Here is a 25,040-nt window from a genome sequence, read left to right as displayed (position 1 = left end):
ACACACACACACACACACACACCCAAAGTATAAAGTACTGTTTGAGAATAAGTTTTGAAGTTTTAAATCTCATAATGCAACTCATTAAAGACAGAGGTCCTACATGGGAGTAAGTGCACAGTGACTCCTGTGTTTCATTTAAAAATTAACAATCTTATTTATGGCATTAGTGATCACCTGGGGCTCTTGCCCTGAGCGCCAAGGCTATGGAAGCCTTTTGAGTCCACAAACCCTGTCAGTATTTGGAGAGGGCCAGAAGCAAAGTGGAAGTTCTCTCCTCCCTTCAGAGAAAAGTACCTCCTTCTGTGATGGCCCCTTCTTTTCACTGGGATCTCACTCACAGAGATCCTTCATGTAGGATTTTTTTTTTTATTTTTTTTTTATTTTTTGCCAGTGTGTCTTGGCTTTCCATGCCTGATGTGCTCTTATGGGCTTATCAGCAAGTCCAGAGTGCCTTAAGGACTGATTCTGAGGTCAGAGTGCTGTTTAGGGCTTTTGTCATTCTATGAGTCTGCTGTGTGAATTGCTTCCCATGTTGGAACATTCTCTCCTTTTTAATGCTATCTATTATTACCACACACTTTGTCTTATTTATACGATCCCTTTAACACTTTATCCTATCTATATTGCCAATTAAACACTTTATAAGATCACTTTAACACATGAGATGGCATTATTACCACCAGGCTTAATGGAATTTGGAGTCCCATGGCAAGTTTTCAGTTACACTCAGGGTAAGTCCTGGGAATGTGTGCATAACTGTACAGCTCCTCCTTCTCTTATTCCCACTCTTATTTTGTTCTGGGATCTATTTTCTTGACTTTATATACCTATGATTAATTCTATGTTAAGTAAAGTGTTAAACCAATGGTATTAAGTAAAAAATATTAAAATGATAAAAATAATTAAATAAACAAATAAGCTGTTCCTCAACAATCAAGACAAGGGCTATTCAAGTCATTGCTTCTCAAAGTGTCAATTTTACTTCTACGGGTTTCCTTTTAGGTGCTTTGCTATCACAGATCAGGGAGAATATATGGTATTTGTCCATTTGGGACTGGCTTATTTCACTAAGTACATTTTCCATATTCATCTATTTTGTTGCAAATGACCAGATTTCAATTTTTTTAACTGCTGAATAGTATTTCATATCCCATAATTTCTTTTATCCAGTCTTTCATTGATGGGCATTTAGGTTGCTTCCATGTCTTAGCTATCGTGAATTGAGCTGCAATAAACATGGTGGTGCAGATAACTCTTATGTGCTGATTTAATTTCCCTTGGGTAAATTCCAAGGACTGGGATGGCTGGATTGTATGGTAGGACTATATTCAGATTTCTGAGCTACCTCCTAACTGTATTCCAGGTTGTTTTACCAGTTTGCATTCCCATCAATAGTGGATTAGGGTGCCTTTCCCCATATCTTCACTAGCATTTGTTGTTGGTTGATTTCTGCATGAAAGCCATTCTAACTGGGGTGAGGTAAAATCTCCCTATGGTTTTGATTTGCATTTCCCTGAGGGCTAGTGATCCTGAGCATTTTTTCATGTGTCTGTTGGCCAAATGGATTTCTTCTTTTGAGCAATGTTTAAGTCCTTGACCTATCTCTCAAGTGGGTTGTTTGTCTTGTTGTTGTTGAGTTTTTCAGTCAATTTATATATTGTGGTTATAACCCTTTATCAAATGCATGGTTTACAAATAATTTCTCCCAATCTGTAGGTTGACTTTTCATGTTCGTGACTGTTTCTTTTGCAGTACTGAAGCTTCTCAATTTGATGTAACCCCATTTGTTAATTTTGGCTTTTATTGCCCGTGCCTCTGGCATATTTTCCAGGAACTCTTTGCCTATGCCAATGTCTTGAAGGGTTTGCCCAATACTCTCTAGTTATTTGATAGTATCAGGTCCTAGATTTAGATCTTTAATACATTTTGAATGTTTTTTTGGTGTAAGGTGTAAGGTAGGGGACCTACTTCATATTTCTGCTTATAGAAATCCAGGTTTCCCAGTAGCATTTGTTGAAGAGACTGTTCTTGCTCCCGGGAATGGTTTTAGCACCTTGGTCAAATATAAGTTGGTTGTAAATGTAGGATTGATTTCTGGTGATTCTATTCTGTTCCATTGGTCTATCCTTCCTGTTTTTGCACCAGTACCAGGATGTTTTGGTTATAAAAGCTTTGTAGTATGTCTTGAAATCTGGTATTGTAATGTCTCATGCTTTGTTTTGTAGTGTTAGATTGCTTCGCTAGTCCAGGTCTCCTGTGTTTCATATGAATTTCAGCATTATTTTTTCCTAGATCTGAGAAGAATGTCTTTGATAATTTGAATGGAATTACATTGAATATGTAAATTGCTTTAGAAGAATGGACATTTTGATGATATTGATTCTTCCAATCCATCTACATAGAAGTTTTCATTTCCATTTTTTTGTGTCTTCTTTTTCTTTCTTTCTTTAATGTTTTGTAATTCTCATCATGGAGATCCTTGACATCCTTATTTACATTTTCCCAAAATATTTGATATTTTTTGTAGCTATTATGAATGGGGTTGATTTTAGAAATTCTTTCTCAGCCATGGCATTGTCTTTGTATACAAAGGCTGTTGCTTGTTTTGTATTGATTTTATATCAGGCTATTTTACCAAACTCTTCTATGAGTTCTGATATTCTCTGAGTGGAGTCTTTTGGGTCCTGTATATATAGTATCATAACATCTGCAAATAGGGATAGTGTGACTTCATCTTTACCAATTTGAATCTCTTTGATATCTTTTTCTTGCCTGATGGCTCTAGCTAAAACTTAGAGGACTATATTTAATAGGAATGGTATGAGTGAGCATCCTTCTCTAGAACGAGATCTCAGTGGGAATGCATCCAACTTTTCTCCATTCAATAGGATGCTGGCCATGGGTTCATCATAAATTGCCTTGATTGTGTTGAGGAATGTTCCTTCTAAACCCAATTTGTTAGAGTTTGATCATGAAAGCTTTCATCATTGTATCTTATGAAATGCTTTCTCTGCATCTATTGAGGTAATCATGTGGTTTTTATTCCTAAATTTATTGATGTGAAGTATCACATTGATTGATTTGCAAATTTTGAACCATCCTTGCACACCAGGCCCACTTGATCTGTGTGAATAACCTTCCTGATATTTTCTTGGATTTGATTGGCTGGAATTTTGTTGAGGATTTTTGTGTCTATGTTCATTAGGGAAATTGATCTATAGTTCTCCTTCTCTGTTGCATCTTTTTTGGGTTTTGGAATTAAGGTGATGCTGGTTTCATAGAAAGAATTTGGGAGGATTCCCTTACTTTCAATTGTTTTGAATAACTAGAGAAGAATTGGAGTTAGTTCTTCTTAAAATGTCTTTAGAATTCAGCAGTGAAGCCATTTGGACCTGGGCTTTTTTTTTGTTGGGAGGACCTTTATTATTGATTCAATTTCTTTATTGGTTATGGGTTTGTTTAGGTTTCTATTTCTTTACTGGTCAGTTTAGGTAAGTTGTATGAGTTGAGGAGTCTGTCCATTTCTCCTAGGTTTCCCACTTAGTTGGCATACAGTTCTTTATAGTAGTTTCTGATGATTCTTTTTATTTCTGTGATGTCTGTTATTACATTTCCTTTTTCATCTCTAATTTTATTGATTTGGGTCTTCTCTCTTCTTTTTTTGGTTAGTTGGGGCAATGGTGTGTCAATTTGTTTATTTTTTCAAAAAAACAGCTCTTCACTTTGCTGATCTTTTTAATTTTTCTTGGTTTCAGGTTTGTTGATTTCTTCTCTAATTTTAATTATTTCTTTACTCCTACTAGTTTTGGTTTTGGTTTGCTGTTGTTTTTCCAGATACTTGAGGTGCATAGATAGTTCATTTATTTGGTGCCTTTCCAGTTTCTTGATGTAGGCACCACCTGCTATTAACTTGGCTCTTAGCAGTGCCTTTGCTGTATCCCACAAATTTTAGTATGTTGTATCATCATTTTCAATTTTTTCCAAAAATCTTTTGATTTTACTTTTGATTTCTTTTATAATCCACTGTTCATTCAGGAACATGTTCATTCTTCATGTGTTTGCATATGATGTAGAGATTCTTGAGTTGTTGATTTCCAGCTTCATTGCAGTGTGATCGATAAGATGCATGGTATGATTTTGAGTTTTTTTTTTTTAATCATTGAGACTTGCTTATAGTCTAACGTGTGCTCAACTCTAGAGAATGTTCCATGCACTGGAGAGAAAAATGTGTACTTTGTGACTATAGGGTAGAAGGCTCTGTAGATATCTGCTAGGTCTATTTGGTCTACGGTAATGATTAACTCTGTTGTTTCCTTGTTGATTTTCTGTCTGGTTGATCTGCCCATTGCTGAAAGTGGGGTATTCAAGTCCCTCATTACTACTGTCTATGTATCCCTTTAAATCCCTTATCATTTCTTTTAAATAAATAGGTGCCCTGTAATTAGGTGCATATACATTCATAGCAGTCACATCTTTTGATTTGACCCTTTGATCATTATATAGTGTCCTTCTTTGTCTCTTGATATTTTTTGTGTGAAAGTCTATTTTTTTACATTAGGATGGCCATACCAGCTCTTTTTTTTGTTTCTGTTAGCATGGATATCTTTGTCCAACCTTTCACTTTCAGTCTGCATGCATCCTTGTTGGTAAGAAGTGTTTCCTGTAGGCAGCAAATAGATAAGTTTTCTTTTTTTAATCCACTTAGCCAGTCTGTGTGTTTTAACTAGCGAGTTGAAACCATTTACATTCAGTGTAACTATTGTTAAATTACAACTTTGCCCTGCCATGTTTCTGTAAATAGTCCTGTTTATGTATTTTGGATTTCGTTTGTGCTTTTGCTAGGTCATTTTCTGCATTCATTTACTTTTTTTTTGCATTCATTTACTTTTGTAGCGATTTTCTGTTTCTGTGTGTAGCACATCTTCGAGCATCTTTTGTAGGGCTAGGCAAGTAGTTACAAAATCTTTGAATTTCTGTTTGTTGTGGAAGATCTATATTTCTCTTTCATTCATAAATGAGATTCTTACAGGGTACAGTATTCTGGGTTGACAGTTTTTTTACCTTAGGACTTAGAATATGTCTCGCAATTCTCTCCATGCCTGTAGGGTTTGTGACAAAAAGTCCTGAGTGCATCTAATTGAATTTCCTCTGAATGTAATTTGATATTTCTCTAGTGCACATTTTAAGATTTTTTTCTTTATGTTTTACTGAGGAGAGATTTGCTACGGTATCTTGTGGTGAGGTTCTTTTCTGGTCATGTCTATTGAGAGTTCTGTGTACTTTTCTTGGATGTCTCTTTGTCCTGATTTGGGAAGTTCTGTTATTATTTCATTAAAAAGGCTTTCTAATCCTTTCTTTCTTTCCATGCTTTCTACAATTCCTAGGATCCTCTTGTTGGGTCATTAGATAGAATCTTGTAGATCTCCAACCTTGTTTTTTAATTTTGTAATTTCTTCTTTTATTTGGTCTGACTGTATTATTCTCAGAATTTTGTCTTTCAGTTCTGATATTCTTTCTTCTGTCTTATCTATTCTACTGTTAAGGCTTTCCACTGCATTTTTAATTTGATCTATCGAGTTCTTCATTTCTAATATTTCATTCTGATTTCTTAATATCTCAATTTCTTGGGAGTGCTTTTCATTTAGATAGTGAATTTGTTTCTGATTACTTCTAAGTAATCTGATGATTAATTTTCTTTTATTTTTTCCAGATTATATTTATTTATTTGAGAGGTAGAGTTACAGACAGTGAGAGTGAGAGACCAAGAGAAAGGTCTTCCTCTGTTGGTTCACTCCCCACATGGCTGCAATGGCAGGAAATGCGCTGCTCTGAAGCCAGGATCCAGGAGCTTCTTCTGGGTTTTCCACAGGTACAGGGGCCCCAGAACTTGGGCCATCTTCTACTGCTTTCCAAGGCCATAGCAGAGAACTGGATGGGAAGAAGAGAAGCCAGGACTAGAACCGGCACCCATATGAGATGCTGGCACTGCAGGCAGAGAATTAACTTACTATACCATAGCGCCAGCCCTGACGATTAATTTCTGTTCTTTTTCTGGCATATCTTTGATTTCTTCTTCAGCTTCTATTACTGAAGGGTTGTAGTGTTCCTTTGAAGGCCTCTTAGTGTCTTTGTTATTCTTATTTAGGATTTTTCCTTTGTTTTTCAGCACTTCTGGTTGCTTTTCTCTTTAATTTGTGTTTTTGTGCTTGTGGTGAGATTTCCCTCTGCTATGAGCTGCTATGTGTCTGTACATTGGAAGTGGAAGGACCTAGCCGCACCTCCTGGAGCCCAACCCACTTATGAAATGTGAAGGAGGAGGGTACAAGAGCTCTGGTGCCCTAAGCCCTGTGTACTGGAGCCAGGCTTGCTTCTCACTGGTGTGTGAAATGAGCTCTGGTTTTTGATATTTAGTACTATTCATTGTACAGCGAGTGGTGGGAAGGAAATCACTCTGAAATTGTGTTTTCCTCATTCCTGGGTAGGGGGTTTTTTGATGGGTGTGTGCACCGGAGGCAAATGCGGTAGACCCCTGCCTATGTAAACAATCAATATGGCTTCTCCCAGCCGCCTGAAACTCTGATTGGGGGGGGGGGTGCAGGAGACATAGATGGACAAGGGTGTGGCTGACTTTGTTTTCCATTTGTTCTGCTATGCCTTCTCTTTTTCCTGCTTTAGAACTTCAAATGCAGTTTGCCAGGCTGCCCTGTCTGCTTCTATCTGCAGCTCCATCTCACCTGGTCCACTGGTGGGGGTGACACCAGTCTCCCCATTTGGCATCTCCACCATGCCTCTGTTATGCCTCTGACACTTCTCTTTCTTTTTTTTGGCTCCCTTAGGTTGGACCTGCCCAGTCTCTGTTGGACTTCTGGGGTTCTCTTTGCAAATTTCTCATGGCTCTGTCACCAGCTTGTGTATCCTCTTCTTATTAACTATCTGTTTTGCCCTGTGTGACTCAGAATGTCCTGTTGCTATACTGCCATATTGGCCCCTCCCCCTAATTCAAATACTTTTAATTGTTAAGCTGTGCTCTGATTTCTTAGAATTTGAAAAACATTTTAATATAATGGAGAAAAACATTTATTGTTGTGTCCGGTTTGATACCCTCCCCGAAACAACTTACAAAAGACAGGCTGGATGCAGCAACAAGAGGATTTTATTACCAGCTAGCTGGGCTCTTACCAGCACCTAGGACGTAACACAGTGCTGAGGTGAGAAGCCCCGTCCCTCCCCCTCCCAGCATCTTTATGCACTCGAGTAAACAAGTACATAAGTCACTACACACGTAGGCGAGTTCCTTATTCCTTATATGGCAGTAACCTAAATTTATGCATTTTATTGGTACATTTGAGCAATTTAGGGGCTAGGCGTCATACAGGAAGGTGGAAGAATCTAAATTCCAAGAATAGTTTCATTCCCATACCCTTAAACCTGTCTTTTCTGGCTTAAAATAAAGCCTGTCACGGTGGTTCTCGTGACAGGTCCTAAAAGCTCTTGAGACCAAGATTTTAATATGTTGCCTAATATTTTATATAATTGAATCTTAACATACTACATATTATTAAATCTTAATTTCAAATGTATTTAATCTAAACTAACTTACAGTTTGAAATAATTGCTCATAATTGAACTCCACATTATCAGCACATACTTTTCTGTGATTTGAGAGGACATGGATGTTTATTTATATTCCCAAAAATATATTCATTAAATAATAAAAAGAGAACTTTCTTTCTTTTTTTTTTTTTTTGAAAGAGAGACAGAGAGAAAGGTCTTCCTTCCTTTGGTTCACCCCCCCAAATGGCCACCATGGCTGGCACGCTATGCCAATCTGAAGCCAGGAGCCAGGCACCCCTCCTGGTCTCCCATGCGGGTGCAGCAGCCCAAGCACTTGGGCCATCCTCCACTGCCTTCCCAGGCCGCAGCAGAGAGCTGGACTGGAAGAGGAGCAACTGGGACCAGAACCCAGCGCCCATATGGGATGCCAGCACCGTAGCAGAGGATTAACCAAGTGAGCCATGGCGCCGGCCCCAAAAGAGAACTTTCAAAGCCCCTACATTTTTTTTTATCCAAACAAAACAAAACTAGACATTCGGGTGAGAATCAGAAAGAGATAGTTAGTATTCTTAATTAGTATGATAATTTTTTGCTGTCTCCAATTGTGACACCATGTAGTTAGTTTGGTTTGCAATAGCTTTGTGTATTCCAAATAGAAAATAAGTATTCCATATGCTGGCTCACTCCCCGAATGTGTTACAAATTAGTGTAAAATAAAGATACTATTATATATTGTTCAATTAAAACATGTATATCATAGTTGCTTTATAGAGATTTTTAGAGTACACAATAGAACATTAATTATTTCAAATTTTCTCTCTCTATGTTCACTCTTTCTCTAGTCTTTCAGTGGACTGATTACTATAGCATCATATTCTTGAATGGTTTATAATCCAGAAGTTTCATCAAATTAGAAATGTGCCAGGGGATTCTAATACAATCCTATCAAGGTGGCATGTACCAATGCCATCTCACTAGTCCAAGTGATCAATTTAAGTTCACAATTGATCATACTGATAGGTCTAGGAGTCAAAGGGATCACACAAACAAGAGTAGTGTCTGCTAATACTAACCGATTGAATAAAAAAGGGAGAGAACAATCCAACATGGGACGTGGGATACACAGCAGACTCATAAAATGGAGATGTCCTAAATAAGACTTATTATTATTTTTCCAATTCATTCTAACTATGGTACACAAAATTATTTCTGAGTCTAACTCAGATTAGGTGTAAATGTTTTTTTTTTCTCTTGCAATGGATGGAATTTCCCATGGCACCTGGATGTGGTCTCAGTAGACTCATTATGGTCTGAATTGAGGGAATAAAGAGCTTTGGAACAAGAGGAAAGTGTGTACTGCATATTATTTTGGTCATCTGCAGTGCCTATTGACTTTTTTTCAACCATATTTTTGAAAAACTTACTGACAAGGACCTGTGGATGGAGCTACCTATATTGCTAATTAACATAAGCCATTTAGTTCAACAAGAGGCTAAGTAGAGTTTACAATTACAGAATCTAAAGATTTTCTGTAACCACCACAAAAAATGCTCACATTTTTGGGATTCCTTGTGTTATTATATTTTGTGTACTTAGTGGGAGTTATCTAATTAACGCCATTTAGAGCCCTTCTCTCGTGGGTATTATTACTTGTCTACATTATAGCTCAGTTCTCTAGAACTTTAGGTGGATGAGTAGCTTCCTCTTAAGAGACAGATGTCTAGTAGTGGAGTTTTATGTGAACTACATCTACTGAGTAACAGCAGGCAGGGTTCCTTCTGTTTCATTGATTCTACAGAAGAGAATCTAATTAAAAATTCAACCCACTCTTTCTTGGGGTGAGCTGAGCACGCAAGTCCTGAAATTCTGATTAAATGATAATTTCAGTTTTGCTCATTCACATTGACAAGTTGATAATTAAGAAAATGGTTGTGATGGCTAGTGCTGCAGCTCAATAGGCTAATCCTCCACCTGCAGCGCCGGCACACAAGGTCCTAGTCCTGGTCGGGACACCAGATTCTGTCCCGGTCGCTCCTCTTCCTGTCCAGCTCTCTGCTGTGGCCCGGGAATGCAGTGGAGATGGCCCAAGTCCTTGGGCCATGCACCTGCATGGGAGACCAGGAGAAGCACCTGGCTCCTGGCTTCTGATTGATATGGTGCACCCAGCTGCAGCGGCCATTGGGGGGGTGAACCAACGGAAAAGGAAGACCTTTCCCTCTCTCTCTCGCTGTCCACTCTGCCTGTCAAAAAAAAAAAAAAGAAATAAAATGGTTGTGTTAATTATGCATTTAGTGTAAAAAAAGTACAAGCTAAATTGATTGTGAATAAATACTGTCTTACAAAACTAGTTCAGTGAGTGCATTATACTTCAGATTTTTATATCATATTTTATTGAAGATATATAAATACATATGGATAACTCAAATGGGGTCATACATTAAAATTTGGGAGTATGTAGGTTGGATTTCTGGCATAGCCATCAAAATGCTTCATGGAATGTTTGTTATCTCATATAGCAGTGTCTGGGTTCCAGCCCCAGCTTGTTTTCCTGCCAATTTCTACTTTGAGAATTAGCAAGTGATGGCTTACATATATGTGGGTCTTCATCAAGAACTCTCAGAACTTACTTCGTGTGTGTGTGTGTGTGTGTGTGTAGGTTTCATGCAACTACTATGCATTTTTATAAAAGGAACTTGAGCCCCTGCAGATTTTGGTGTCTTTCAAGGATCCTGGAGTCAGTCATTGATGGACACAGAGGTGAAAACTGTAATTGGAATCATATAGTGTGTACTCTGTCAGATTTGAGTCTTCTGTTTTGCGTAGTTTAAGGTTACTAAATGTTTCAGGGCTCAATAGTTTATTTTCTTTATAACCATTTCTGTTTCATTGTGGAGATGTACTGGAATTTACTAATCAGACAATAAATTCCTATCAAACTATGTAGTAATCACTAAAAATTTAAGCATAATGCAAACTATATCCTCAATAGAATTCGAAAGAAAGATTTGACTAAGAGATGCTAGTCATTCAAAAGTTGTTGCCACGTAATAAATAGATAAACAATACATTGTTATTCCTGCACTTTTTTTTTTTTTTTTTTTTGACAGAGTTAGATAGTGAGAGAGAGAGACAGAGAGACAGAAAGGTCTTTCTTCCATTGGTTCATTCAACGGAACTGGCGCCACAACTGAGACTACATCCCGGGTTACCGGCACTGCAGATGGAGGATTAGCCTAGTGAGCAGTGGCCCCGGCCCATTCCTGCACTTTTAAAGGGAAACATGCATATAATTCATTCTAATGTGTTAGAAATGGACTAAGGCTGACTTCAACAAAGGGAAATGTATTGGAGGACTAATGGTAGTGGGCAATTTAAACAAGACATGGGAAAATAAGGTGGGAAATGGATAAGCCAAGAGCAGTTATATTGCAAGGATAGTTTTATATCCAAAGTCACTCTGGTAAGGATGTTGTACCTGTAGTGTATGAATAGCCTTTTCTCTTTAACTCAGGAACCAATTTCCAAAGCCTGAATGCATGGTTTGTAGCCTGCAGGTGAAGCAGAGAAGACCTCCAAAGACCATTCAAGACAGTTAAATCCTGAAATCAAAATCATGGTGTATTTAGGGAAAAATATAAATAGAGGACAGATAAAAAGCAACTACATCTACTTGAAAAACTGGGATATTAGTGCCTTTTTGCCAACTCCTTCTAAGCATTCAATGTGAGTGCTGAGGTATAGATACTACAGACCTAAGCATTCATTTTTATTCACAGTAACAATGGTTGATGTACTGTGGTTTCCATTTGTCAACACAGAATGGCCTTCCATTACCAAAATGGAGGAAAATGGACTTTAATTGATTAATACTTATGTGTTATTATTATTTATCATGGAAGGAACAATATTTCAGATATTGTTTATTATTCTATAATTTGCTAGAACAGTTATTGATTACAAATTAAGTAGTGCTAACCAGAGTACCCACATATTAACTGATAAAAAATTGACCAAAACAATTAGAGAATTAGAGGCCTCTTGGCTATGCCTTTAATGTTAAATTTTAGTTTAATTGGCCTTCTATAAAATCTTAGTCTGCTTTGTCTGTGTAGCCTTTAAAACCAAAGTTAAATTTTTCACAGTTCTTGAAACAGAGTAGGTTCAAGTTGCAGCACTGTTGATGTCTGATGAGGGCTGTATCCTTTAGTCGCATGTACATGCATCATGTGTTGTTCTTTGTGCTTCTGGAGAATGAGAAAGTTTGTGGGTGTCTCTCCTTGTATGGACATTAATCCTATGCATTCAGAATCCCACTCTTATGACTTCATTCAGTTGACCTTAACTGCTTTATTTCTTACAGTCCCTGGGGTTTAGGTCTTCAGCATATAAACACTGCGGGTTTGGGGGAAGGCAAATATTCAGACTGTAGTGCAGTAGGAATAGAGTATATTCTGTTGTTTCATACATAGTTTGCTAAAACACTTTTTGTATCACCTGCACTGGTGGCTAATACACAGATTCATTTAAGAAAAATAAATAGAAGCTTGAGATGTGATTTCCTTAAGCTGTCTACTTGTATTCTACAAGTCACAGAAAACAAATCTGGGTTAAAGAGAGAAGATATCCTATTCACAATGATTATTGCCAGAGAGGGGACAGGAATTATGGGCTAGGAGGAGGACACTTGCTTGTAACATGGAAAATTCTCATCAAGAGATCTGCAAATGCCTCAAAGGTCAGGGAGAATCAGACTTTTATAGGAAGGCTAGAAAGAACTCGATGTGGGGAAGGGACTGATCAGATAGTAAATCAAGCAATATTTGAGCCTGACCTTACCCTGTTCTAGGAGCGGTCTTTCTGAGGTCTTCTATGCAGTCTTAGACTGAAGGTAGACTAACTTTAGTGGCTTAGAGAAAGTAGAAATACTGTATGGAAGTTGTTCAACAAGAATTTGGTTATGATTGATCAGTAAGGACAAAACCATTCGGGTAATCACTTTTAAGACAAAGAGTAGAAATTTGGCTTTTTCAAGGGTAAATTAGGAGCCCTCCATGAGTCGTATTCAGTCACAAAGGAGAGAGTCATTCTGCACAGTAAGAAGTTTCCATAACCAAAAGGGCGGGGAATTTCTTAGCCATTACTGTTTTCCAGAGGTGCAAGACATAGGTGAAATTCACTATCGTTAGGCATGAAAAGGGGTTTTGTTTGAATCCAAATCTCATATTTTCTAGGAATGTAATTAGTGAATCAGGTCAATGGTATGCATTTTTAAGTCAGGAGGTTAGGCCACCTGCCCTATCCTAATCCAAAACTAGAGGCTAAGTTCTTTTCTGTTAATCTTCATAACAGGTTCACTTTCAAAATGTACTCATAAATCCAATAGTGTGAGAGGAGGGAACTAAATGTGGAAATCTCTCAGATGTGTATTTTGTCAATTTGCCAATAAGCAGACAGTTTGCAAATATTTTCTCTTGTTCCCTTTCAACTTTGCTGATTTTTTGTTTGCTATGCATAGGTTTTATAGTTTGCTGCATGTCTTATCTATTTTGTTTTTTTGTTGCCCATGCTGTCCGTATCACATGCAAGGAAACCCCGTCAAGATCAATGTCAGGAAAATTTTCTCCCATGTCTTCTGGGCACATTAAAGTTTCAGATCTTACATTCAAATCATTTATCCATTTTTAGTTTATTATTTTTGTGTGTGGTAAATAACAAGAAATGGCCAAAAGGATTTAAATAGACATGTCTCCAAAGAATACATACAAATGACAATTACATCAAGGAAATATAAAGCCAAATCACAGAGATATATCACCTCATATCTGTTATGATGACTAATATTTTTCACAAGATAAGTCTGTTGAAGTTATGGAAGACTAAAAACAATTGTACACCATGGTGAAATTATTAAATTATGCACTCATCGAAAACAGTATAGGGATCCTCCAAATATTTTTAAATTAGACCTACCATGTAATCCAGAAATCCCACTTCTGAGTGTATAGCCAAAGTAATTAAAATCAGCCTTTGAAAGAGAAATCTGCATTCTCATGTTCATTGCAGCATTATTCTTAATATCCTTATAATCAAAACAGCACAAATGTCCATTTACAGAACAATGGATAAGAAAATATGGTATATACCTACACTGGCAGATCATCTCTCCTTACAAGAGAAGGAAATCCTTCCATTTGTGAAAACATGGATAGATCTGAGCAGTATTATGTTATATTATAGAAGACATAGACATTTTGTTTAATTAATAAGACATGGACAAATGCCATATGATCATCTATTTGAGGCATCTAAATGAGTGAAAGTTACAGAAGCTGATAATAGAATGATGATTACCAGGAGATGGGAGATCTGTGAATGGCAAAAATCAGTAATGGCTAAGAGATTCCCTACCCTTCTGTGTTATGGAAACTTCTTACTGCAGTGGTTATAAGGTTTTAGTTGAAGTAAGTTCCAGTGACTTGTTATACAGTATTGTGTCTACAATGAACAATAAAGCATTTTGCACTTAAAATTTCATTAAGAGGCTACAAAAAAAAAATGAAAAAAAAAAAAAACAATAGGATACAGGACACTTTGGAAGTGATGAGTGTGCTCATTGTGATGGTAATGATACCCATGTATGCATTTGGCCAAACTCACCAACCTGAATAACTTATTTATGTGTAGCGTTTTAAAAAAGATTTTATTTATTTATTTGAGAGGTAGAGTTACAGACAGAACGAGAGACAGAAAGGTCTTCCATCTGTTGGTTCAGTCCCCAGATGACTGCAGTGGCCAGAGCTGGGCCAATCTGAAGCCAGGAGTTAGTAGCTTCTTCTAGGTCTTCCAGACATGTGCAGAGGCCCAATCACTTGGACCATCTTCCACTGCTTTCCCAGGCCATAAGCAAGGAGTTGGATTAGAAGAGGAGCAGCGGGGTCTTGAACCGGCACCCATATGGGATGCCGACACTGTAGGCAGAGGCTTAGCCCATTATGCCACAGTGCTGGCCCCTATAGTTTTTTATATATGAGATATATATTCACAGAGCAAATTCTCTACTAACCCTACTGATTGTACTCTCAGTCTCCACTTTCATCTGTTCTGGACATAGAGGTCAACATACCTGAAGTAAGACAGATCCCATTACTTCAAAATTTGAAACCCAAGAGTGAATCTTGATTCCACCCAGAACACACACACTGTCTTTAAAAACCAAAACTCCCCAAGTAATGTGCCCTCAACATTTTCTCTTCCAGCCATACACTGTTAAATCAGGGCATTTACAGAGACAGTTGGCCATTCTCTTTACCTAGAACATTGTACCCCGTATATCCACTTGTTGTTTCCTAAAGTCCTTGCTCAGATATCTATTTCTAAACAATCCTGATACTAAACAATCCTCAGATATCTGTTTCTAAAACAATTTCACAAATTTATTTTTTCTTATTTTTGTAACTTACTTTCTAAATTTTATATATACATATGTGTATATATGTGTGTATAAATGTTATGTGTGTGTGTGTGTGTGTAGAGAGAGAAAATATGAGTGGATCTTCCATCCACTGTTTCACTCCCTATATACCTGCAGCAGATGGGATTAGTCCAGGTGGAAGACCAAGGATGTGGGTGGCAGGTACTCCAAGTGTACTTCTCAGTGTTCATGTAACCAGAAGATGGAAATAAAAGTGGAGCCATGAATGTGGCATCCCAACTGGTTTTTTACCTGTTAATCCAGCACTTCCCCCTCTTATCAATTTCATTGCTCCATTATCTGTTCTTTGTTTTGCCTCATTAGATTGTAAAGTCCTTGGTCCTTGATTCAAAGATTTTATTTATTCATTGATATAATGATATAATGGGTTGACCCATTGTAGACATTCAGTAAATATGTTGAACGAGTCAAAGAATGAATTAATCAAAAATTTTTCCATTTCACACTTTGCTGAGTTTTGCTGTAATTTTCTAAACAGGTATGCATCTACTTAATTTTCTACATTTCCAACCTCATAAACATTTACAGGGACCAGCACTGAGGCACAGTGGGTTAAGCCACCACCCAATATGAAAGCATCCCTTATAGAAGCTGAATTGAGTCCTGAGTGCTTCGCTTCTGGTTGTGCTCTCTGCTAATGTACTTGGGAAGTCAGTGGAAGAAGATCCAAATACCTGGGTCACTGCCTGCCATTTGGGAGACCCAGTTGGTGCTTCAGGCTCCTGGCTTCAGCTTTCATAAAATTCTCTAAAACTGTAAAAGGAAAATGTTCAGCAAGAAGACATTGTTGCATGTTTTAAATGACATAATATTTAAAACTCATGGATTTATAACTCCCTGACAGCCAGAAAGAATTACTATAGTTGCATTTCATTCCACACCCAATTCTTAGTCACAAATGATTCTTCAATATTACACTGAATTATCATAAAATACACAGGCTCAATAGACATGTTTCTTCTTTGTAGGACAGCAGGCAATTAATCTATGTAGATGTAAAAGATTGCAGTGGGACATATCAAATCGATGCCTAAATGCAGTGTAGAAGTTATAAATTGTTAATCTCGAGTACTGGGACAGATTGCCGATTTCTACAATGTATTTAAGCATGTACTCAAATTTGTTTGTGTTTTGATTTTGTATTTAATAGTTCTGGTGGAGAGATATACTTTCTTTTTATTTTTTTGACAGGCAGAGTTAGACAGTGAGAGAGAAAAAGAGAGAGAGAGAGAGAGAGGTCTTCCTTCCGTTGGTTCACCCTCCAAATGGCCACTATGGCCGGTGCACTGGGCCGATCCAAAGCCAGGAGCCAGGCACTTCCTCCTGGTCTCCCACGCGGGTGCAGGGCCCAAGCACCTGGGCCATCCTCCACTGCCTTCCCGGGCCACAGCAGAGAGCTGAACTGGAAGAGGAGCAACCGGGACAGAATCTGGCACCCCAACTGGGACTAGAACCCTGTGTGCTAGCGCCGCAGGCAGAGGATTAGCCAAGTGAGCCGAGGTGCCAGCCCAAGATATACTTTCTTAAAAGCTTCACAAGGTAAAGATTTTGAAAGAATTCAAATAAAAAGGGGCTTTTAATGCAAATAGTTAAACCAAATAGGTAATAATAATAATATTTCATGAAAGTTACTCTGTGATAAAAATTGTGCCAACACTTCTGTAATAGTTTCAATGCATTTAATGTATATACCACCTCAGGTGGTAGATGATACCCTCACTTAGAATTTTAGAAAACTGACACTTAAATTTACTAGTGTAAGGGTTTGCAATTGGTTTGTAAAGGAGATGAAACTCGAGGCCAAAGCACTGTGCTCTTCAATGCTGTGTTATAACCATTTGCACTTTCTATAAAATGTCAAAAGTATAATGTGGTTTTCACTTTGAGACTTCTCATATTTTTGTTAAGTAAATGTAAGTCTTAAAGGAAAAGAATCTGAATCTACAGGCTGAATGATGTGACACTAAGACCAGTGTACCTCTCCAGGTACATCCATTATCTTCAGGTTCCCCAGGAGGCTGCCTTCAAACACTAAACAGTATTTGCAGAATGGATTTACTTATTTTATTCACATCTTCTTTTATTTTCTGCCAGGATCTCATCAGAAATGATTCTGTAAGGTAGAAAGAGAAGTAGGTGTGAGATAGTGAGTAAAACGAAAAAGAATGAAGAGTACCTCATCAAGACCACCTTCAACTGTGCTGGTCTACAAAGATTTAAAAACAAATGCAATCTTTCACTGTCATTGGCAGTGCCCCCTGCCTCTCCTGTTTGTGCTTGTGGCAGGCACAAACAAAGCATTGCACACCATTAAAACTACATGTTTTAATAGAGTGAAAATTAGGTCAAGTTAGCATCTGAAACAAGTTATTTTCTGTCTTATCAAGTGACTTTAGAACATGTTAAATGCCCCCACAGCAAAAAAAAAAAAAAAGCAACAGAATATTTATATATATATTTAAAATATTTGCCACATGTGGTTATTATTGTTTACATTAAAATAGCTATAAATAATGTAATAATATGCTTTTTAAAATCATGACCTAAAAGGGTTAGCAATATAAAGTTTTTATAAAAGTGAAAGAACTTAGGAACTGCCATTTGCCAAACTGGAAACTAATATGGTAATAATGTGTGCTTTTAATTAAACTCATTATAAAATTATGTAAAAAACCTCCATATTAAATAGAAAAAATATCTATTTTTTAACATTATTTGTTGTTGTTGGATATTCCTTATACTGTATAGATGTCATAATTTTAGTTGCCTACATTCACCCAAATAGCTTTTGAGAAATGTATGCAATATTTTCCTCAAACTTGTAAAACTACCGTTGCAAAAATATTTCTACATTTCTCATTGCCATAATGCTCAAAGGATCTCTATGCCCCTAGGAAAATGGCTGTCCTAGGCCTGCACCTTAGCATAAAGCTGTATGCCATATATCACAGAGTCCAGTGGATGTGTAAATAATGACACCCACCATGTGAAGTCAAGAGTTCTAAGACCCCATGACTCCTATAAAACGCAGATAGACAGCTTTATGTGTACAACATATTTGGCACTTCCCATGAGCCACTTAAAAGCTCAAATGGTATCATAAATTTTAAAAGTCTGGACTCAAATAGGACATAGTTGATGACCTCGTTCTATTTTATTCAGCTTCCAGCATCACTGGGAATTAAATGCTGGAAAAAATATAAAGAAGGATTTTTCCAGTGATTCATATTGAGTAAACATTAGCACAAACCAGACTGTCACATTTCACTTACTAAATGTCATTTCAAGTTAGGTGATTTTTTTTCCCAGAAACCCGTTGGAATGTCATGTTTGTGCTATGTTTGACTTGTAGAATTTTGGATCGCTACGTGCAGGAGCAAATTCCTGGTGCCAAGGTTGTGGTGGAGTCCATTGGTGCTCGACGGCATGGAGATGCATTTTCTCTAGAAGATTATACCAAGTGCGACTTAACTGTCTATGCAATCGACCCGCAAACCAACAGAGCGATTGACAGAAATGAGCTATTCAAGTAAGTCTGTTTCCTTGTCAATAACAGCTTTGTAATTACATCAGCACACATAGATAATCCTGACATAAGGCTATAAATATTTAAAGCATGAAACCCATCAAATCACTGTTGAAAGCCAAGTGTAAACAGATAACTTGAGCCAATACCTAAAGGTTTTCATGTCCAAGGATGGGCTACAGTAACTTCAGAGATCTGTTCTGAAGTGAAGCAGAGACAGGGTCCTAAGTAAAACAAATGAGCCGGGAAAAGCTCTTTCTGATCACATCAAACCAGCCTTCACTCTTGCTCCAAGGCTCTGCCTTATACTGGAGAGGAAAGTACAGATTCTCAAAGTACCAAGTTTGCCTGCCATTCAGTAGCCTTGATTAGAGGGACAAATCCAGCTTTCTTCCTGGTCTCCTGATTTTTTTTCCCTCTACTGAGTATGGAGAGCAGAAGGGAATAATCACTTCCACTGAAGTATATCCTCTATGTGATATTCTACCTTGGTGTGAATTTGAATATCTGAGTTTACAAATATGAACCAAATGCAGAATATTCAACAAAAATGCAGTGTCTTTTCCCTTAGATGATATTCTAGCACAGTAAGACTAAAAATAAAAAAAAAAATCTATTAACAGTTTTTGCCATTCTCTGGTGACATCTAGTGTTTAACAGAATCTTGGAATAAAATTATATTTATATTGAAACATTTTTTAATTAAAAATGAATATAGAGGGTAATTCAAAAAGTTCATGGGAGTGGAATTAAAGTTCATGCTGGTGTGTAAACTTGAAATCCCTGCATAATTTTTATCAAAATATGTATTTTCATGAACTTTTTGATATATCTTATTTATGGATACTTTATCCAAAATATATGTGTATATTCTGAAGTTTATATTTTTCTGCATAAGCTTACAAAGACACATATATATCCACAGATTCATACTTTCATAATTTATTTTTTCTTTGTTATACAGCATATAAACATATCCATTTGCAAATTTACCTACATATAAGGTAAATTTACATTTACATATAATCAAAATTTTTAAATTTTTTATGTATGTGTATAATTAATATTTTTCTGAAATCCAGAAATTCTGAGTTTAGCTCAAGTTTAAATGTTCATTGGTAAAATTCACTGGTCCTATTTTAATAACAGTGAAATAGGGATTCAAAATCAAGGTAATATTTTAAAAGCCATAGTTATTAAGTATAATATTCATCACTTTATTTTTAATGTTTGTTACATGCAAGACAGTATATTAAATCATTGTTCATAAATGTAGATGGACAAAGTAATAGTTCTCTCTCAGGTTTCCAAAACACCACTCACGTGAAGTAAAATTTAGATCTACTAGGCTAACTTTTTAAAAAGTTTTTGAGGGAGTGGAGTTTCAAAGGAATTCATATATTGTTTGTCGATTTCCATTATCAACCTTTTTAATCTTCATTTATGTTCACTTGAGTTGTTTTCTTTATTCATTGGTTTTAGTTTTAGTTTAATGATAGATTGTGCTCATGAATTTTTTTCCAATTAAGACGTATTCATTTTCTTAGGATGTTCACTGGGCTTTATCGAATATGATGATGGTTATTACAATTTTTTTAATTTATTTATTTGAAAGTCAGAGTTACACAGAGAGAGGAGAGGCAGAGAGAGAGAGAGGTCTTCCATCCAATGGTTCACTCCTCAATTGGCCACAACGGCCAGAGCTGTGCCAATCTGAAACCAGGAGCCAGGAGCTTCTTCCGGGTCACCCACGTGGGTGCAGGGGCCCAAGGACTTGGGCCATATTCCACTGCTTTCCCAGGCCACAGCAGAGAGCTGGATTGGAAGTGGAGCAGCCAGGTCTTGAACCTGTGCCCATATGGGATGCCAGCGCTTCAGACAAGGGAGTTAATCCACTGTGCCACAGCGCCGGTCCTGGTCATTGCAGTTATTTTAGGACTAAAACATTTGGAAACAAGTCCATTGGGTTTCTACTGACACTATGAGGCACAGGATACTTATCCTTGCTTCTAAACAAGTTTGTCCAAACTTAGATTATATTTTGGAAAGTAAAGATCTAAATTCAATAGAATAGATATAGCAGACAGACAGGAATGAGGGAAAGTGTGTGTGTGTGTGTGTATAAATAAATAAAATCTTCTGTCCTGTAGAGAGCATAGGGTAGCCATGAAGTACTAACATTTTCTCTTAGCAGTGTTAGTTTGAAGTCTAGAATCGTTCCTGCAAATATTTTACAATATAATTTTAAAATATTGTAGTCCAGATCTAATAATGCACAAGTAATATCTACTCTGTACTTGAGAGTTATTGAAAATGTAGCAAACACTGAACAAAAATACTGGAATTTTAAGATTGTTGCCTAATGCATGGGACAATGGAAGTGGAACTGCTTTCTCGATTCTCCCTTATGCTAAAATGTAGGCTTCTGAGGATGTCTTCATTTCAAATCAAAAGCTTTAAATGAAAATCACAGTTTCTCCAGAGAGTTCACTTTTATTTTTTAAAATGGGTTTTTAACGAATAAATAGGAAATTTAAACCTAAAGAGGATATAGAGAATATCATTTATTTGACATTCTTATTGGTATTTTATTTTTCTAATCTTTGCTTATTTCAATGGCTTAGATTTGCTTCAATAAATATATATTACTTTTCTCCTGCTTTTATCTCCCTGTGATTCTTTAAACAAATTTAATCTGAATTTTAACCTTCTTTTTGCTTTTGTTACTGTTTTCCTTTCTGAAATAATCTCAGTTACTATCCATTCAAGTATTTTTAAAAATAATTATTGAGATACGGTTCATGTATCATGGAATTCACCCGTTGAAAGCATATAATGCAATGATTATTAGTGTAATCATGAAGCTGTGTAAGCAACAGTCAATTCTAGGACATTTTCAACATACAATAAAGAAAAGCTGTAATCATTAGTAGTCATTTTCCATTTCTCTTCCCCACTCTTCTTATCCCCTCCCCTCTAATCCCAAGCAATTATTTATCTATATTCTTTCATTATGCATTTGCCTAGTCTGGGTGGATTTTTAAAACAATCCTACCAATTTATATTGCAAAAATCTGTACCATTCAAAGCAATCTACAGATGTAATGCAAAATACCTACCAAAATACCAATGACATTCTGCACTGAAATAGAAAAAAGAATCCTATAATTCATATGAAATCACAAATAAACCCAGAAGGTTAAAGCATTCATGAGCCTGATGATTCAAGAACTGATGTATCATATTACCTTAGTCCAAAATATATTGTAAAGCTATTGTAATTGAAACAGGATGCGATAGATGAGACTGGCATAATAACAGACATGGAAACCAATGGAGTAGAATAGAGCCACAAATACATGAACTTACACTCAAATGATTTTTCTTTAATATTGCCAAGATTTCATGATTCAGTATAGGATCATCTTTTTAATAAACTGTTCTGGGAAAAGTAGACATTTTGAAAAATTTCTTCTCCCCCATTTTCTCTATTTCCTTTTTAAGATTAGAATTAAGAATGATTGTTTCTCACAGTTTTGGGACGTGATACTCTGATTTTGCCCCTCCCACAGTTGTTCGCTGTGTTTTAATTTGGATTGAACATGTAACTGTGAAAGTATTTGGATGGCCCTTATTTTTGAGTTAGGAAACTCAAATAGGTTGATCTGTGTCAATTTATTGAAGAATTCATTGAAGAAATTCTTCATCTTGAGACCTTTCATAAACCGAAATTTGTAGCATTTCCATTAGATTTTTTCCATGCGTTCCCCGCCCCACTGTACTGAATCTCTGCATTAGTTCAAGTATGTTTCCTACTTCCTACTGTAGTCTGTAATGTATTAGTCATACCTTTATCAAAGTCTCTGGCCAGTACCTACATCTTGTTCTTATTTCATTATTTTATCACTTAAAAATAGGTATTTTTATTTTTTAAACTTTTTGTGTATTATCTTATTGAATGCCAGAAATAATATGGAATACAAACCAACAAAAAACAGTAAGGAATGAGGCTATTACTTTCAAGTGGACATGCTTTGTCTTCTGCTGAGTGAATCTGGTCACTCTAGTTTTGCATTTCACTGTGGAAATCATTAACTGCAATATGCCATAGACTGTAAGCGCTTGTCACTTCATTCTCACAATAGGAATAGCGTTGTAACAAGGCTTTCTCAGTCTTGATCAGTCCTCAGTCCACAGGAGTTTGTCTACATACTCATCTCTCCCACAGTGGTAGGCAAGTCTCGGCTTGTTGCTCAGTTCTATCCAGGATAGTGGGATTGAAGTATGGGGTGAGGTTGGTCTGTCCTCCTCTTCTAACTTGTATGTTTAATTTTGGGGGGGTGCTTCCTCAGCTTTCCTTCCCCACCGTCTACTGTTTTCCGACTTGTGGCTGTTGGCTATAAGACAGCTCCCTGCCCTCTACTTTGTACACAGTAGAAAGGCCCATGAGGACATCCAGCGTAGTCCTACCTCAGGTGCAATTAATATAGCTACATATTGGGAGTGAATCTGTGTGCCTCACCCTTCGATTTCAAAGGTTTGCAAATAACAAGTAAGTAGAGTGCAGATGAGAATAAAGAGAAAAAAAAAAAAACACCTTTTTATTGATATATCTATCCAGAGTCAACATCAGTCTCTTTTCTAGGATAAGCATGCATGGGCAAAAATGGGGTAATAAATACTGAAAAATAAAACAGATTTATGACTCAGAGATAGAACATATAACTCTGAAAGTATCTTTCCGTAGACATCATTGGAAAACCATTTAACATCTTCAGTAGAAACCAAGATAATGTGGGTTAGTGAAATGGTGTGTTTTAAATGCCCTAAATCCTTCTGCTGTTTCTGGAAAACAGACTCCACTTTATCTTGTGAGAATTAACCTTCTCCAACATGTTGATGGTTTAATGAAGTGGCTCCCCTTAGTCCAATTAGAGTTTGATATTTCTCTGCTCACATTGACAAGATATGGGTTAGCACACATTCCAGAGAAGCCAATTAGATTCTCTCTTCAAGGATTACTATAGATGTTAGGTGATAATAGAATTCTTACTCCTGAAATAAGAAAAAGTATTAAAGATCCCCGAGGTCTTTTTTTTTTACTTCACGGGGAAAATCTAAAGTCACTTGAGCATCTGAATTAAATTGATAACAAGTATGTACATTAATAATTCATATTAAGGAAAAGGAAAATAAATTATACGAGAAATCAAAATTTGCTTATAGTATGATTGACATGAAACCTAAAAAATTAGATAGATTTGCAGAAAAATTACAGTACTTATAATGGAAATAAAAATTGAAAATGTAATTAAAGAGTTCATTAAATTGTAGACAAAAATCAATGCAAAGGTGGTTGTGTACTAATGAAAAGTATGTAAATATATTTAAAAATCCTTGAACCAGAAATAAAAATGATTTACTTATAAAGGAACAAAAATAAATGTACTCTGTGACTCTCAGGGACAAAAAAAATGATGGCACCAAATTCATAATGCTTCAGGAAAAAAAAATTGCATGATGCAATCATTTTGGTCTCAGTAAGTTGTTTTGAATATATAAATTGGAAAAAAAAACACTGTATTAGGTCTAATCTGAAAGTGATCAAATCTTCTAATAAATAATTCCTTATACTAACACTTTGAGATATAAGTCCAAACAGATTCTAAATAATGGGACTGTTTTAAAATCCAAAGTTTAACAAATCATCCATTAGGTGATTTGGACATGAAATATAGGAATTCAACAGAATTTTGATCTGCTAAGTGATTTCCACATGTGAGGGTTAAATTTTTCCTGGCAAATTAATGACCTTTCTAGTTCTGATACTTTGCAGCTTTAATAATATATAACTCATGATATAACATTTACTCTGTACCTCATTAGAAATTCTCTCATTTTTACCTAATAAACAATTCAAACAAAATGCTAATATTCTACTCTGGTACTTGTAACAATGTCTAACCTTTTGATATATATTTGTCAAGTGTGAAGTCAGTCTAAGAAAATTGCTATAAAGATTTTGTTCATAAAAGTAAATTTGCCTTTAAAGAATGCTAATTGTCTCATATTATAGAATTAAAATGTAATTTAAAAAGTTTGTAGTTGGGCCTGCGCTGTGGCTCACTAGGCTAATCCTCCGCCTGAGGCGCTTGCACTCCGGGTTCTAGTCCCAGTCGGGGCGCCGGTTCTGTCCCGGTTGCTCCTCTTCCAGTGCAGCTCTCTGCTGCAGCCCAGAAAGGCAGTGGAGGATGGCCCAGGTGCTTGGGCCCTGCACCTGTGTGGGAGACCAGGATGAAGCACCTGGCTCCTGGCTTTGGATCTTCAGATCAACACAGCACACCGGCCATAGTGGCCATTTGAGGGGGCGAACCAACGGAAGGAAGACCTTTCTCTCTCTCTCTCTCTCTCTCTCTCTCACTGTCTAATTCTGCCTGTCAAATAAATAAATAAATAAATAATCTG

At 36.6% G+C, this 25,040-nt stretch overlaps 1 protein-coding gene across 1 annotated transcript in view; it reads left to right on the top strand.

Moving 5' to 3' along the window:
• Nucleotides 1-25,040, top strand: part of LOC100356485 (protocadherin-15) — a 1,660,811-nt gene that overhangs the window by 1,611,830 nt on the left and 23,941 nt on the right. The window contains 1 exon segment of the mRNA XM_070057681.1: nucleotides 18,402-18,578. Coding sequence (XP_069913782.1) covers nucleotides 18,402-18,578 — 177 coding nt within the window.

This window comes from Oryctolagus cuniculus, chromosome 15 (assembly GCF_964237555.1).
Source record: "Oryctolagus cuniculus chromosome 15, mOryCun1.1, whole genome shotgun sequence".
Lineage (NCBI taxonomy): Eukaryota > Metazoa > Chordata > Mammalia > Lagomorpha > Leporidae > Oryctolagus > Oryctolagus cuniculus.
Note: the sequence above shows the minus strand (reverse complement) of the source record. Positions and strands in the feature narration are given on the sequence as shown.